Source organism: Amblyomma maculatum, chromosome 1 (assembly GCF_055883805.1).
Source record: "Amblyomma maculatum isolate TAMU_Amacu chromosome 1, ASM5588380v1, whole genome shotgun sequence".
NCBI lineage: Eukaryota > Metazoa > Arthropoda > Arachnida > Ixodida > Ixodidae > Amblyomma > Amblyomma maculatum.
In genome coordinates, this window is record NC_139344.1 from 200,351,945 (window position 1) to 200,367,059 (window position 15,115).

A 15,115-nucleotide genomic window follows, 5' to 3' on the forward strand; every position below is an offset into this window, starting at 1 on the left:
TCAGCCTGCAAGCCACCAAAATCACAGCAAGGGAAAAATATGAAAAACTAAAAGTGGCAGGGATATCCAGTCGGTTATGTGACTGTATAAGCATTTTTCAAATTGAAGCATATTGTCTGTTTGCAGAAGGGCCTGAGGCAGGGAATTCCATTCTGTTATTGTTCTGAGGAAAAAAGAATATTTAAAGCAGTTAACACGGGCATTCATAGGTGTAACCTGATAGCTGTGAGAGCTTCGTACAGGACGACAGGAACGCTGTTGCAAATAGGGGCTTGTGTTTATGTTGAAGTAGTAATTATTAACAGATAAAGAAATTTTAGCCTGGTGATCTTTCGTCGTTTAGATAGCGGAGGAAGTTGTAATTCATGTAGCATGTCAGGCACAGAATCTGTGTATCTATATTTTGATAAAATGAATCTGGCCGCCCTTCTTTGAACCTTTTCAAATCTTATCGATATGTTTTGACTGATAGGGATCCCATACGACGCTCGCGTATTCAAATGCCGGACGTACCAGCGCGAGATAGGCAGTCAGTTTTGCTTTTGTGGAAACAAGCTTCAGTTTCCTTCTAATAAACCACAACTTATTTTCGGCTTTTGAACATATGTTATTAATGTGTGAATTCCAACTTAGGTTAGAGGATACGGTAACACCTAAATATTTAAAAGAGCTTACGCGTGTTATAAGTCGCCCCTCTATTTCATAACCAAATGAAAAAATATTTTTAGTTTTGTTAGTCACTGTAATATATGAAGTTTTTGTGTAATTAATTTTCATTTGGGAAGTTGTGCACCATTGATTAATAGAGTTCAAAGCCGAATTTAATGCCAGCTGGTCTTCTGGCTTTGAAGTGACTGAGTAAATTAAACAATCATCCGCAAACAGCCGGACTGTAATATGGGGAGGAACTGCTGCAATGTTATTGACATAACATAAAAATAATATGGGCCCCAGCACAGACCCCTGAGGAACACCTGATGGCACACCCAGGATGTCAGATTTTGCGCTGTCTACCTCCACAAACTGGGTTCTGTTTGTGAGATAATCTTTTATCCAGTGTACAATATGTCTGTTTACGCCAAGGCCAATCAATCTGTTAAGTAGTTCATCATGGGGCACACGGTCAAATGCTTTGGACATGTCTAAGCAAATTGCACACTTGATTCCTATCATTTATTGCTTTTTAACATCACTCTGCTGTAGTCAAACTCTAGTGCCCTTCAAGCTGCACTGCTTTCAGGTGGCTAGCATCTACATATAAGTCAGCTCTGTTTAATTTGAACTTGGTAGGGATTGAAAACTACCTGCGAGTTAAGAGTAATTATATGTTTAGGACAAAAACATCACTTCGAAAAAGCAGGGGAGTTCAAATTAAGCAAGCTGTCGTGTCGATTCTTATAAAGGTCCTGCACAGTCACCCATTTTGTCACTGGGTTGTTTGGTATCAGCAGATTGAAGGAGCCAGTTTCTTTACTTTATAGCACCACAAGTACACAAGTATTGGTTTGGTTTGGTTTTTTGGGTTTAACGTCCCAAAGCGACTCAGGCTATGAGAGACGCCGTAGTGGAGAACTCCGGAAATTTCGACCACCTGGGGTTCTTTAACTTGCACTAACATAGCACAGCACACGGGCGCCTTGCTTTTCGCCTCCATCGAAAAGCGGCCGCCGAGGCCGGGATTCGATCCCGCGTTCTTGGGAACAGTAGTCGAGCGCCGTAACCACTGCCCCACCCCGGCGGGATAAGTACACAAGTATGACACTAGAGTTTGACACAAGTATAAGTGCACAAGGACAGGGTGTGTAGTTTTTGTCTGTAAGAAAGGAGGCCCAGAAACTAATTTTTGCCAGTTTCAGTTGATTTTCAAGTTATTTTACTTGTGAATTTCTTATCGAAAGTTTTTTTTTTAACTTGAAGCAGGAGAATTAGACGCTGCCCTCACTGCTTGCATTAGGACTATCTATTGCCTTTTTTGGTATAGTTCCTGACTCTTCATCCAAGTTTTAGTGTAATAACTTTTAAAGACCCAGTTTTTCGAACAGTTCATCGTTTATGCTGGTGTTGTGAGTGAACTATGTCAGTGCACGTTAAAGAACCCCAGGTGGTCGAAATTTCCGAAGTCCTCCACTATGGCATCTCTCATAGCCTGAGTCGGTTTGGGACGTTAAACTCCCAAAACCATAACCAAAACCAATCACAAGCATGCCTCTGGCCTGTGGTAGTTGGTAGGTGATATGGCCGGCGGGTTAAAGTGTTACACAACCCTTCTGGTCTTTGGAGCCAGGCATGCTGCTTCTAGGCCATGATAATACGTTCATGCAGCTTGATAAAACAGGGCTTTATATCTTTGGTGGTCTTTCACATAATGTGGTTGCTTAGGACTGTGTGCTGATGGGCGTGTGGGCAATAATGGAGGCATGAAATTAAGGGGTTAGTGATCAGAATTAGTGAATAGCGAAGTGTATGTATGCGAATGAGGATCCACTATATTAGCCACCAACAGGAGCCATTAACACTTTCACATCATACCTTTAAATGTAGAGCTTAAGTGGCCCCACAGTTTTTATTATTGCAGCACTGAGATGCAGCACTGGTATGCTTCCTTTATTATCTTCATTGTTACCTGTAACAGTCCAAGAACTTGAACCCATTTTAAACATCACATAAATTCCATAAGTTCATGTACTTGTGTAAGTTGAGTTGTTTAGAAGTGATCATGGAGATTAATGGGGCAGTTGATCAACCAAGTCTAAAATGTTGATTCATGTGTTAGTTGTGTAAATAGTCCTTACATAACTGTATTTTCTTGTAAGGATGTCAAAAAGTATTATTTGCGTGAGATTCAGCTGTCTGCTTTCAAGTAGAGCTGCTGCTTTTCTTTTCCCTGTAGGGCACATCAACTGGTCTGAGGTGAATTTTGAGTAACCACATTGCTAATTCGGTATTCGTTTAAGGGCATCCAACTTACATAAAACTCAGCGTTGTACCTAAATAATTCGCTTTGGAACTAACATTTGCCTTGTAGTGAGAAGGTTGCAAAATATGTCACCAAGGGTCAAATAAAGCACACTGCATTCTTCCTGTCTTTTTTTTAATATATATTAAAACAGTTTGTTTTTTTAGTGCAGAAACATGCCATTTCTCTCGTTTTCTTTTTTTATTTTTGAGGTTGTAGCACATGGTGGCCTGCAGTGGATGGGACTGAAATCCCACCCTAGTTGTTGCTCTTCTTCTTATGTTAGTAGATTTACAAGTTTTTGGATATAGAATGTGCTAGATTGAGGTTTAATCCTCCTGTGCTGATATGAATTTAGGTGCACAGATGCATATTACTAAGGGTTTATGAGAATTATAGCTAAATATATCAAATATGCACAAATCGTATTATATCCTCAAAGTTGCTGCCTTATGTTGGTAGTAGATACCCATTTGTTTGCTGACAGATGTGAGTAATAGATGCTCTACTATTGCTGACAATGAGATTTATTACCACTTACTTTTTTTGCTGAAAGAAATCTTGCTATGCATAAAATCAAGTAACGTTTTCTCTGTTAAATTATCCTAAACACCAGGATACATAATACGAGATGTTATTTTGGGATAGTAAAGACAGAAAAGTAAGATTTTATCTATCTATAATGAGAGTCAGGAAAGTGCACTTAAAGCATTTTTCACTGCATTTTGTGGTCACTTAACGAGGCATACGCCTCTGTGCTTGCACGTCCAATAGGGCTACGCACCTTCCTGTGCCAGTGCTAGTTCACACCCCCTTTTCACGCTGGCTTGTTTCATTAGAGAGTCTCGCCCACCATGGGGAGAAGAGCAGCTCATATCGCCCCGACTACCGCAGAAGCCACAGGTTTCTTCTGCTGTTGTAAATCAGTATGCTGCTTCCAGCGTGGTTGCGGGATGGCAGTGCACGAGCTACTGGCAAGCATACTCAGAGTTTGGGCTTATTCTCATCTAGCACTGCGCACAGGCTCACGGATGTGTGCATCCAGGAAGTGTTTTCGTATTTAGGCCTTAGTGATCGTCATCTTCCGGTGTATCATCTGCCAAGGATGTCTTGCTAGAGACATCTTTCTGTAGAAATTCTTCTTTGGAAACATGTTGTAGTGTCACATTTCTCGAAGAGCCAAGAGTGATTATATATGCGCGACGTCGGGTTTACCAAACAGGAGCTTCTACACATGAAGTGGAGCGACAAAAATGGGTCAGTTCGCGCAAGTCGAGGGGCTTTGACCAATTTGACTCCCAATCATAGCTTGTGATCAGCGGACATGCACCTACACAAGCCCTGTCTTGCTTCGGCTAGCATTTTGTTCACGTTTCAGTGCAGGTGCCGAGTAATATTTGGCAGCGCGCCCATCTGCCTAGAGCATACCCTACAAGATAATCGAAAGTTTGTGTTGGTCCATGTAACAGCCTCATGCTTGCATACGTAGGTAAATTTAGAATCAAGCCTGATCATATCAGCTGAGTCACTCAATCATTGCTACACACCATTGCTCTGTTCGAATTTGGTGAAGCTGCCAAAAATTGTTACGCAAAAGAACTATCACTACACAACTCCGAACTGTTGCATTAGACGAGGCAGTGCACAAACTGGGTTCCTATTTCTGCGGCACTGCTAACACGTGAACCGCAAGTTTCGAAAATTGCTTGGATCCGCATTCAATATGAAGCAGGAATCTATCGGGGACAAAAGTCGCTGGAATGCGCGAACAGCAACCAGAGTGCATAATTTTCTCATAGTCCAGTAGTTTCAGGTCATACTTGCGGAGATGAAAGTTTGACTTGAGTTCTCTCACATGTGCTAGAGAAATAAGCCGATAATTCCGTCACTTTGTGCTTCTGGCCCAAAATTGCCAGACACGCATTCCCCGATAGTGCTGGTTGTTTCATACTTAGAGGGAAACTGGGAGCGTATGACCGCTGTGCTTCGAGAAGCCACAAAAGCTTTCGTGGGAAGAGCAACTGGCCTTGCTTACAGTGCACATTTCTTTTCTGCCGATTCTGTCTAGCTGTAGGTGGCAGAGCCCCGCGAAGTGTGGCAGGCCAGCGGCATATAGCCAGGGACATTTTTCGGGGGTTGTAAGCCGCCAACAATAAAAACAAAATGCTCAGAAGGAGGATGGAACGATGCTTTAACAAGGCATCGCAACGTTTCTGACCATAACACCACAAAAATGAATTTGTGGCTTTGCACAGTGTTTTTATGTGAATTATTTGCTTTTAAATATATTAGAGAAGGCATTGATATGGAGAGGAGTTTCTGTAATTTAAATACAGTAACATTTGTGCCGGTAGTTAAAGAGGCCTATCATTGCAGAATTGCAGACACCAAACTCCTCTAGTTCGTCGTGCTCCTATTCACGAGCACATGAAACAGGTGAGAATAATATACCCTTTATTGTTTTCAATTTCTTTTTTAACTTTGTTACAGTAATCTGTGTTGCTCCACACTCATTGTGCATGTTTCGCCATTTTACCAGCATTACACCAGCAATGCAAAGCTCTATTTGTGTCTCTCAGTGGTGTAAGTGGTTATGGGTTTCCTGCTTCCGGTGGGCAGTTGCTACTCCTCGCTTTCAGCTTGCAAAGTAACACTCTTTCAGTTTTTATCACCTGCTCGTTGCAGTTTTAGCCTTTAGGGGCGGGTTGATCATTATCTGTGGGTGTAGCTTGGGGAAGTGAAAACTGTCTAGATTTTGTATATAACTTGCTGTACAATGTTGGCAGCATATAGTAATGACCCCAGATTGTTTTGTATGAAATCACAACAAATAGCTTGCATTTTTGGCTGTTTTGGCAAGATGGTGACACATGCAGTCTTGCATAATCCGGTATAACTAGTGTAGGAAACTTTACATTGTTAAAAGTTGTTGTGAAGTATCGTAGGAGAGAATGCTTTGTTCATCATTGTTTGTATGTATGAGCAACCTATAAAACGGTAGTAGATGGTAGTAAGAATGAATATAGGTACTATAAGCATTTTGATTCTGTGGGTGAACACATTTGCAGTGTTCGCAAAAGTTTGGATTAGTGTGGGGACGTAGTTACTGTTTATGAGAAGGACATTAAAGACATAGAGAAGTAATTAACTGCATTCTTGTGCCCAGGTTGCTAAGCCTTGCACTGGTGAACAGTGCACCTTTGTTTTGGTTGATGACATGCAGATAGTAGTAGTCGATTTGGGGTGGAATAATATAACGATTCTATTCCATCCAAAAACTATCCCATTCCATCGCCTTCTCTCCATTGGCCGGTTGAAATTTGAATCTGTGCATAATAAGGTTGCGTTGCAGGACGTCACAGGACGTCAGAAGTAAGTTCGAGTAGTCACCTCATACGCAATTTTTACGTCATCGCCGAGTGAATAGAATAGATTTTGAAATCGCTATGTTATTCCGCCCTTGTTCATTTTAAGCTGGATTAGGTTTCTATATTCATATGTATATATATCTTTTTAATCATGCTATTTGCTGACATTCAGTCTACTGTTAGTAATATGCTATGCACACATGCTAGAAAGTGACTGCAGAAAACCTCTTGCACATGATCTGGTGGCCATTTATTTTGATTCAGATGTGAAACATCTGCAATATTCTGAATACCAAAGTCGGGCATTTTATGTATGCACCGAGTCATTTAGCTTGTCACTTTATTTCTGTGTTTTTGATTGTCTTGGTTTGTATGATTGATTCTTCTTGATTTATAAAAGATTACTGTTGTGCAAGATGCCTCAATATTTTACACATTATTCACTTTTTTGCAAGCAGTAACACCTGAGCAGTGATTCTTTGTGGAAAGGGAGGTACGCAGGCAGGGAAATCGAGCATAATGCTAGTAATGATTGAAGGGCCATTTTATTGGAAACTTCCCTGCTTGAATGGCCTGTTCTTAAATTTAATTGTGTTATGAGAAAACATTGTATGCATCTTAAACCACTCAGTTTGAATTGCAGTGCACTTTGCCTATTGTGTGCTTTGCTTTTGCTTATCTTCTTTTTTTGTGCTTCTCTCTGTGGTTCATGCTTTGACTTGCATGTGCTCTCAACTCAATTCCTTTTCCATCTGTGAGGCATGGCCGCATCTTCCGGTAAGACCCACTAATTAGTTATGCACGAAGCATTTTGAATGCTTACTCTGCATGTGTTTTATGTGTGTGTGTTTATTGTGCATTTATTGTGCATTTATTTTGTCTTTTTTTGGTCTTTAGAATTGGAACAAATGCACATTCCCAGCCTTTTATTTCAGTGATCTAGCTTCAATATGGCTGTCAAAGCTTAAAGTTGTTTTCACAAACATTTATTCTACTCTTAGTTCTCTTCTAATACTGTCTTTTTCAAAAGTATAGCATTTCTTAATATTAGTTCTTATAGGTATGTTAGTATGCATCAAAGCCTTGTTGTTTATATGTAGAGAAGGTAATTTTGTAACCTAATGTATAAAAATGAGTGTAATGTTTCGTGATAAACTGCATAGGCTTGTGTGCACATGCAGCCTGAATTTCTCTAGAAAGAGCCCTGTGTACAGAAGACTGACGAGGATACCTGGAGCTGTTTTATTTTTGCTTGTATTACTTAAATATGTTGTGGGGTTCAAAGAGTTCCTTGTAATCAAGCAGTGGATTTATATATTAAGAGCACTGTGTACTGCGCGTGCAAGTATTTACTGCACAAAGTTTTCCCTTGAATTCACTCGGCTCAGATAACACTAGGACCTTGGCAGTGTTTTTTGGACAAGCAAAAAGATCTTATGTGATATGAATGATAAAAGCTAGTGACGTGATTTTACTTTTGAGGAAGGCTGAAAATGTATTATGACAAAGCTTTAACATATAGTTGCGAAATTCTTCTTTGAGCAGTGGCACAACCTTCTTGTTATATCGCATTTCTCAGTGCACTGCAAGCTTTCTGGAATAAAGCCACATGAGTGTTAAAAGCTTGATTTACGTTTAGACCTTACTTTTCTTTTCCTTGTAACTTACAGACCAAAAGCAAAATCTAGGATTACTGAGCTTTGCATTTTTTATTTTTTTTAGCCTGTAATCTAGCTCCACTTTGTGCGGCTATTCATGTACCCAATTCTGCTATTAGAAATAAATGAGAGCTATGTAATTTATAACCAGACAGTTTTATGCATTGACTTTTCATTGGTTTAATCAAGAATGGTCGAATTCCTTTAGTTTACTAACATCAGGGGACTACTGTATTGAGGTGAGTTTTAATTGAAATAGCATGTTACTCCCATTCTCACATGCACAAGTTCACAAAAAAATGCTTCTGTATGTGCAGCCACCTCACACATTTGAAGGGACACTGAGGACAATGCCATGTAGTTATTGTGCCCAGTAAAAATTTAATCATCAGCTTTTTCTGTGTATATTGACATTTGTCTGATAGCAACAGGTGCATTCATCATGTAGAAAATTTAACCTAAAAATTTTCCTGTCAGTTCACTAAAACTCGTGGTGTCTTGCCAAAAAGAATGGGTTGCCAATTCATGAATTCAATGGTAGTGTAGCCTTGCCCCTGGGATCTGCGAATGGAAATTGCTGTCGACACACACATTTTACTTGTGAAATTGGCTGCTGGTGGCTACACCAGCAATTTTTTTTAATTCTTTGCCAGCTTTAGCGAGCCTGTTTTTGATTAGAGTTGTTTCTTTGTGATTAGAATGTGGTGCACTATCAATATAGGCCAACTTTAATTTGTGCCCAGTGTCCCTTTAAGCCCAGCATATAGAAGTGTGCATCTGGCACACTTCTATATGACATGAGTGCTACCTGCAATGATATGCCCCTGAAATCTATCTTGCGGTCATTTCTGAAGACAGCAACGGGGTTTTTTGGCTGCTTTCCCAGCCGTAGACGTACGTTTGCTGATCAGACTGCTTCCTTGTCATACCTAAGTGGCTTTAGTTATTGGTCGAGGTTTCGTCTTTTTGTTTTCCAGAGAAGGGTATTTAGCTGCAGAGGTAAGAGATATGTGCGGATCAGTAGTCTACAAGAGTTATTGTATCTTCGACCTTGCTGCGGTATGACGAGCCCAGTGCGCGTGTGTGTATGCTAAATGCTTTTGGGAAGAATAACTCCCGACTATTAAAGGCAATTGATTGCAGTTACTTGTTTCTTGAACTTCCAACACTTGTCTGTCGTCTAGCCCAGCAACTATCCACAACGGAGTGCTGGTTGCGCGTACATGCACGTGACACGGTAGTAGCAGTTCAAAGTGCCATTTAAGTTACCACATAAGGGCTTACTTGCGCAATAAAAAAAAAAAAAAAAAGTTACCACACAATTGCAGACAATTGTCTTTGGGTGTAGTTCCTGAAGAGTCGGATGCCCTATGAAATTCATTCTTCGGCACCACCTTAACCAGGTTCGTTATGATTGCCTTCTGTGTAGTTCTTTGGAATCCAGGGCTGAAAGCATTAAGCTTGCTCATTTTTAAAGCTCTGTGATATTAATGGGGCTAAGCATGTCGTCTAAGAATATTACTGTCCAACATTTCGCAAAGCGGCTAGCATTTATTTTTGCTTGATTGCCACACCAGAAGTAAGATGCAGTATAAGAAAAACGTAATACATACCTTCTTAAATACACAGTTTTGAATGATAGGTTTTTTTTTTGAACTCCTGCATACTGCATTGCAAATATTTTTTTGCCTAATGCTTAATGTAACTGTTGACAATAGGCACTTGTTTGAAGAAAGAAGCTATCCAAATGGGTTGACTTTTGCCTGACACCTATCATTAGGTGTGATCTGACAGCATTTGCACCTACACGGTCAGAATTCCAGTCGGCATGGACGTTGGACTTGTGACGTTCAATTTCTTCCCATTAAAAACAGCTTACACAAGATATCATGCGCTCTTACATTACACACATAGGGGCTACGACAATTCATGAGAGCGTTAGCCAACTTGCTGCCATTATTTGACAGATTTGACGTGTGGCTGCTGAACCAAAGTTGTGGTATCACCCTGACTGCGATGGTCTTGTTTCAGTGGAAGTGAAATTCAAAAGTATTCTTGCTCTGTAATGAAGATCCCTACGATGCCCTTCACAGCCCATGTACTACAGCTTTGGGGCGTTAAGTTTGCATACCAATTTTTCCTTACTGCTAAAGCAGAAAAAAAAGATAAGACTGAAAAAAAAAATAAAAAAAAATGGAGTACTCTGCAACCACAACTGTGGCAAGCAAGTAGCTGCATGTGCGATGCTTCAAGCTTCAGTACATTTACTTTTCGGTTTTTAGAGGAGCGCCTGGTGTCAATAGGAGGATCACGTGCAGGTGTTGTTGTGTAGTCTATGTAAATGAAATTAAAAAGGATATGTGCATGTGGCTCTACTGACAGTGCTCGATGGCTGACCCCAAGAACATCGGTTCAATGCTGGGCACGGTGGCTGCGCTGCAAGGTGCCTGTGTGGTGTGCAGTTTGAGTGCATGTTTAAGAACCCCAGAGAATGAAATTTCCTGGAGCCCTCCATTGCAGCATTCCTCATATCTGATATCACTTTGGGACATATAAAGCCCTAAAAAGCAAACATGTGCACACTGTGTAATGAGAAGTAGTCGTTTAATGGAGTGCACAGAAATGAGCCAAAAGCACAACATGCCACAGCACTGTGCGACATGCAGAGAGGTAACGTCAGCCACAGTAGCCGGAGAAGCGTGCAATACCAGGGTGCTACACAGTTCAGGGTTGTGCAGGAAACTCCAGGCAAGGTCAAATAGAGATTGACCTTGAATGGGAAAGTGTGCTCTTCATTTGGACGTGTGGCCTACAAAGTGCATGTGGGAGCTAATTCACACTGTTGTGGCTTCCATGTTACAAAAGCTTGTGTGGGCATTCGAACAAACTTGTGTTCCTACAGCTTTCATGGGGGGGGGTTACATCTGTGTGCACTAGTTCAGTTACAGGACTGCCTTTCTGAAAAGCATTCCTGGTGTGGCGTGCTATGCACTAAGGTTTTGCTACCTTTTCTGCCAGTGTGCGCTAGACATCTGAGTTGCTTCCGCACAGTAGCAGCAGTGAGTGGCACTGCATCGAATTTATACAAGCTCCAATGCCGCACAGATATGCACAGTCTTTTTGGTCAAAAATATGCGGTCCAAGGGTTTTCATTCTAAGGCCTCGTAACTGGGCTCATTTCGCATCCCCAGAATTCGAATTCTCGTAAATGACAGATCTCGTAAGCTTTTCTAGCTTACCTATTATATGCCAGTATTGCTTCCAGGAGCCTCATTACAAAGCCTAGGAGCGAACCCCTTGGGCTGCATATTTTTGACAGAAACTGTGCATGAGTAAGACAGGTGTACTAGATGTGTATGTAATCTCCCACAAAATACTGTCTTCTGCTGCTCCAGCCACTGTAGAAACATACAAAAGCATATCTGTAATTTGAAACGCATGTGCTGTGCATACTACAGATGAGGCTATCATCCTTTCCCTTCTCTCTTGAGACAGGAGGTCCAACTAGTAGTGCAGTTTTGGTGATGAAATCAGTTTGTGCATGTGGTGCTTAACAAAATAAAATATACGCAGTTGCTCGTAAGTTCGCTGTTTGATTACACTAAACATTTCGATTTATTCTGAATATCTCGAAGTTGGTGTCTTTTTTGTGAAAGAGGTACAGCAGGCCTCTAGATTAAGTCAAAATTATGACTCCTTTTAGGCTGCCAGTAGTTCTTTTAGCTACGCCTTAACCATGTGTAGTGCATTGTCTAGTATCCTTTTCCTGTTACTATCACTTTTATCTCTGCTGCATCACAAGGGAAAGGCGTGCATGATAGTAAGATGTGCTGCATGCAGTATGAGCAGTTAGGACAAGTGTTATGCTCAGAATCAGTGCTGCTAGAACTAATGATGCCACATTACACTTTGTACATGGAAGCATTAGATTTCAGTTAAACATTATTTGGGCAACATAAGAACCTGCCTTTCATTGAGGTTGATATTTATCTGGTGGTATAGGTCCTGGATAGTGTGCAGTAGAAAAATTTTATTATTATTATTATTTTTTTTTCACTTTTTGTGTTATGTTTATGACATAGCCATGCTGCAGCTGGGGATTGCGAGGTTGCCTGTTGTGTCTAAGACACATGTACTGTATGGAGCTGATTTAAGAGTTGAAGCGTGCAAGGACAGGAGAGCAAGTTCTAGGACCAGGGTGCTTGAAATGCTTTTCATGTTGTCGTAATACGAGCAAGGAAGGAACCCACATGCACGCAACCACTAAACTTAGTAAACGAAGCCTATGTGTGTTTTTCCTCTTTATCTTCGTCTGTTTGCACTACAATAATAATGGAGATATGCAAGCTTGCTATAAACTTGGCTCAAATAACTAGCTGGTGAGAATCTCTGTGTAGCTGTGCCATTTACATATTAATTTCTGGCTAATTGAGTTTTTGACATAGTTAATGAAAGCAGTAGCTGTAGATGAAATCACATTTCATTTTCAAAGTGATTTGCTATTCATAGGGTCTTCTGAGTACCTTGGGCATTGCAAACCAAGGTGCCTATGAATTAATTGCATAGACTGAAAAATGTATTCAGTAGATTCCCATTAAGATAAACTCGGTTAAGGTGAACCTTCAGGTAAGATGAACAATGTGAAACCATTTGTTGGTTTGCTGGGGGACTGAGGCTGGTTACAGCTATACTGCAGACGGAGTGAACTAAGAGGGATATACTACACGGCTACATTGCTTGTCTCCTTCGAAGGGGTCTTAGAAAGCTGAAAAGCAAAATTTGGAAAAAAAAAAAAATAACCCCTATGGGATGCAATGAGAGAGATGAGACAGTGAAAAGAAAACTGGACAAAGACACTTTCAAGTAGAGTAACACGAGCTGGTTTCATGGGGTCTTATTCCACTTTGTGCGTGGTGTAATAAAAGGCAAACCTAGCATGCTTGCTTATTGTTTTTAGGGGCACTTTTTTTAAGATAGACTAGTCATTAAAGTGAGGAAATTTTCTGGTCCCTTCAAGTTCATGTTAAAGGGAGTCTACTGTATTTGTAGAACTGGTCTTATTTTGCAGCCATTATTCTTCTCATTTGCAGATTCCATTCCTGAGGCTTTTTATTATTAGTAGTAGTATTATTAGACTGAATTTTGATTTTCTTTTTCTTTTTTTCATTTGCCAGTTATCTCAAAATGAAATGGGTCTCAGTTGTATCAAAGCTTGTTTTCACAACTGGGTTTGAATCCGGCTGTAGCAGCCACGTTTTGATGGGGGCAAAATTTAACAGGTGCCTTTGTGCTGTATGATGTCACTGCATTTTACATTATTCTGGAGCCTTCCACTGTTGTGTCACTCATAGCCTGTGTTGCTTAAGGATGCTAAACCTGCTTACTATACCATACCGTGGCCTCCTATGTCGCAGATAAGTAATTGAAAAGGATTGCTAGAAACAAAAACACAATTACTATAAAAAAAAATTCACAACTATTTTTAATGTGAGCATTATATGGGATGTCTGAATAAATTTTTCATTCATGGTGCCTAAAATATGTTTTCTCTTAGACTCTTTGTTCTTTTTTTATCTAATCTAATTTCTTTTCACTGACAGTGCCTATATACTCACACAAGTCCCTAGGTTTTGTACATTTCTGTTGAGTTAAAATAACCAGCTGAAGTGGTCAGGGTCCCCTGCAGTTTTACAGATGGTATTCGGATATCTGTATTGGGGAAAGGTTGAGGACATTTGTTAATGGAGAACACCTTAGTAAACTGTTTTTTACTGATGGAATTAACTGCTAAACATGATCAGTGGCCTAGGTAGTAAGGGCAAAACTTTGGTCTAAAAATAATGTGCAGAAAACTAATGTAATTATTCAACGGTCTCGGAAGGGAAAAGCAGTTTACGCTAGGCAGGGAAATATTTGATGTAGTATAGGAGTACATTTACTCAGGGCATGTAGTGATTGAAGATCTACGCTATACCACAACAGTGAAAATTAAGGAGGAGAACAAGAAAGACATTAAGTGCATTGGGGCATGCACTTCCAGATCATAAATGGCAGTCTACAAGCATCCTGCAAGAGGCGAGTAATGCATTTCTCAGGAGGAGAATATATAACAGCTGTTACACATGGAAGAAATGTGGCGGCTGACAAGAAAGGGTTGAACTTAAGTTGAGGGTAAGGCAGCAAGCTATGGAAAGGAAACATTGGGTGGCAAGGAGAAACTATGGTGGGCCAGGGAGCAGACTTGAGTTTATGACATCATAGTTGAAATCAAGAGGAAGTGTTCATGGGCAGGGCATTGAATGTGAAGGCAAGGTAACCTGTGGTCATTAAGGGTAACAGACTGGATTCCAAGAGAAACAAGCATAGTAAGAAGCAGCAGAAGTTTTGGAGGCTTGTGGGGAGGAGGTGTCTGCAGCTGGCACAGGTCACGGTTAATTGTAAAGAGATGGAGAGGCCTTTGTTCTGCACTGTGCATAGTTAGTCTGATTTTATGGTGATCATTAAGCATGGTTATCCTATTTTACCTGAGGTAGTCCACCCTGAATTTTCCTGCACTGAAAATTTGGTTAGGATGAAAGAACCTTAGGTAGTCTAAATTATTGTGTGTCTCGTTGCACATTAATTTTCAGCCAGAAAATCCTCAATGCTGTATTAATTCATTTCTTACGTTTCAATAAAGGACTGATTCGTCATGCTTGTGAAAAGCATAGTAATGAACGAAAGTTGTGCCTAATAAAGGAGAGATTTTTTTTTTTTTTAATGGAGCCACTTTATTCTGAATATATTTTGATTGCATATATAAGCAAAGGAGTATTTTTGGTAATTATAAGATCAACTATCACTGTGCAACATGTTTTCTCTTGAGTCATGTTCATCTTTGCTGATTTGTCAAATGCTATATGGAAAACACACCTAGGTACTTATCAATAAGGATATCTTATCCTTGAATCAAGGGGGAATAGCAAGCTTTTTAAACCTTTCTTTTACATGACATGCATTGTAAGGGGTAAATGGTGACCAACCAGTGTTACATCTTTCTTTTACAAATGAACTGTTTCATAGTGATCTCTGATATATATTTTTTCAGAACATTGGGACACAGCCTGTGCAGCAGCTCCAAGGGAGAAAAGTAT

The 15,115-nt window shown here is 40.3% G+C and overlaps 1 protein-coding gene across 6 annotated transcripts in view; it reads left to right on the forward strand.

Moving 5' to 3' along the window:
• LOC146205356 (transcription initiation factor TFIID subunit 4-like) overlaps window positions 1-15,115 on the forward strand; it is a 90,804-nt gene that overhangs the window by 37,258 nt on the left and 38,431 nt on the right. For 4 of the 6 annotated variants that reach the window (XM_084590014.1, XM_084590017.1, XM_084590019.1 and 1 more), the window contains 3 exons: window positions 5,333-5,392; window positions 7,084-7,101; window positions 15,070-15,111. In XM_084590014.1, the coding sequence (XP_084446140.1) occupies window positions 5,333-5,392; window positions 7,084-7,101; window positions 15,070-15,111 (120 nt within the window). The remainder of the gene's footprint in view (window positions 1-5,332; window positions 5,393-7,083; window positions 7,102-15,069; window positions 15,112-15,115) is intronic. The other 2 variants (XM_084590016.1, XM_084590018.1) reach the window with 2 other exon arrangements.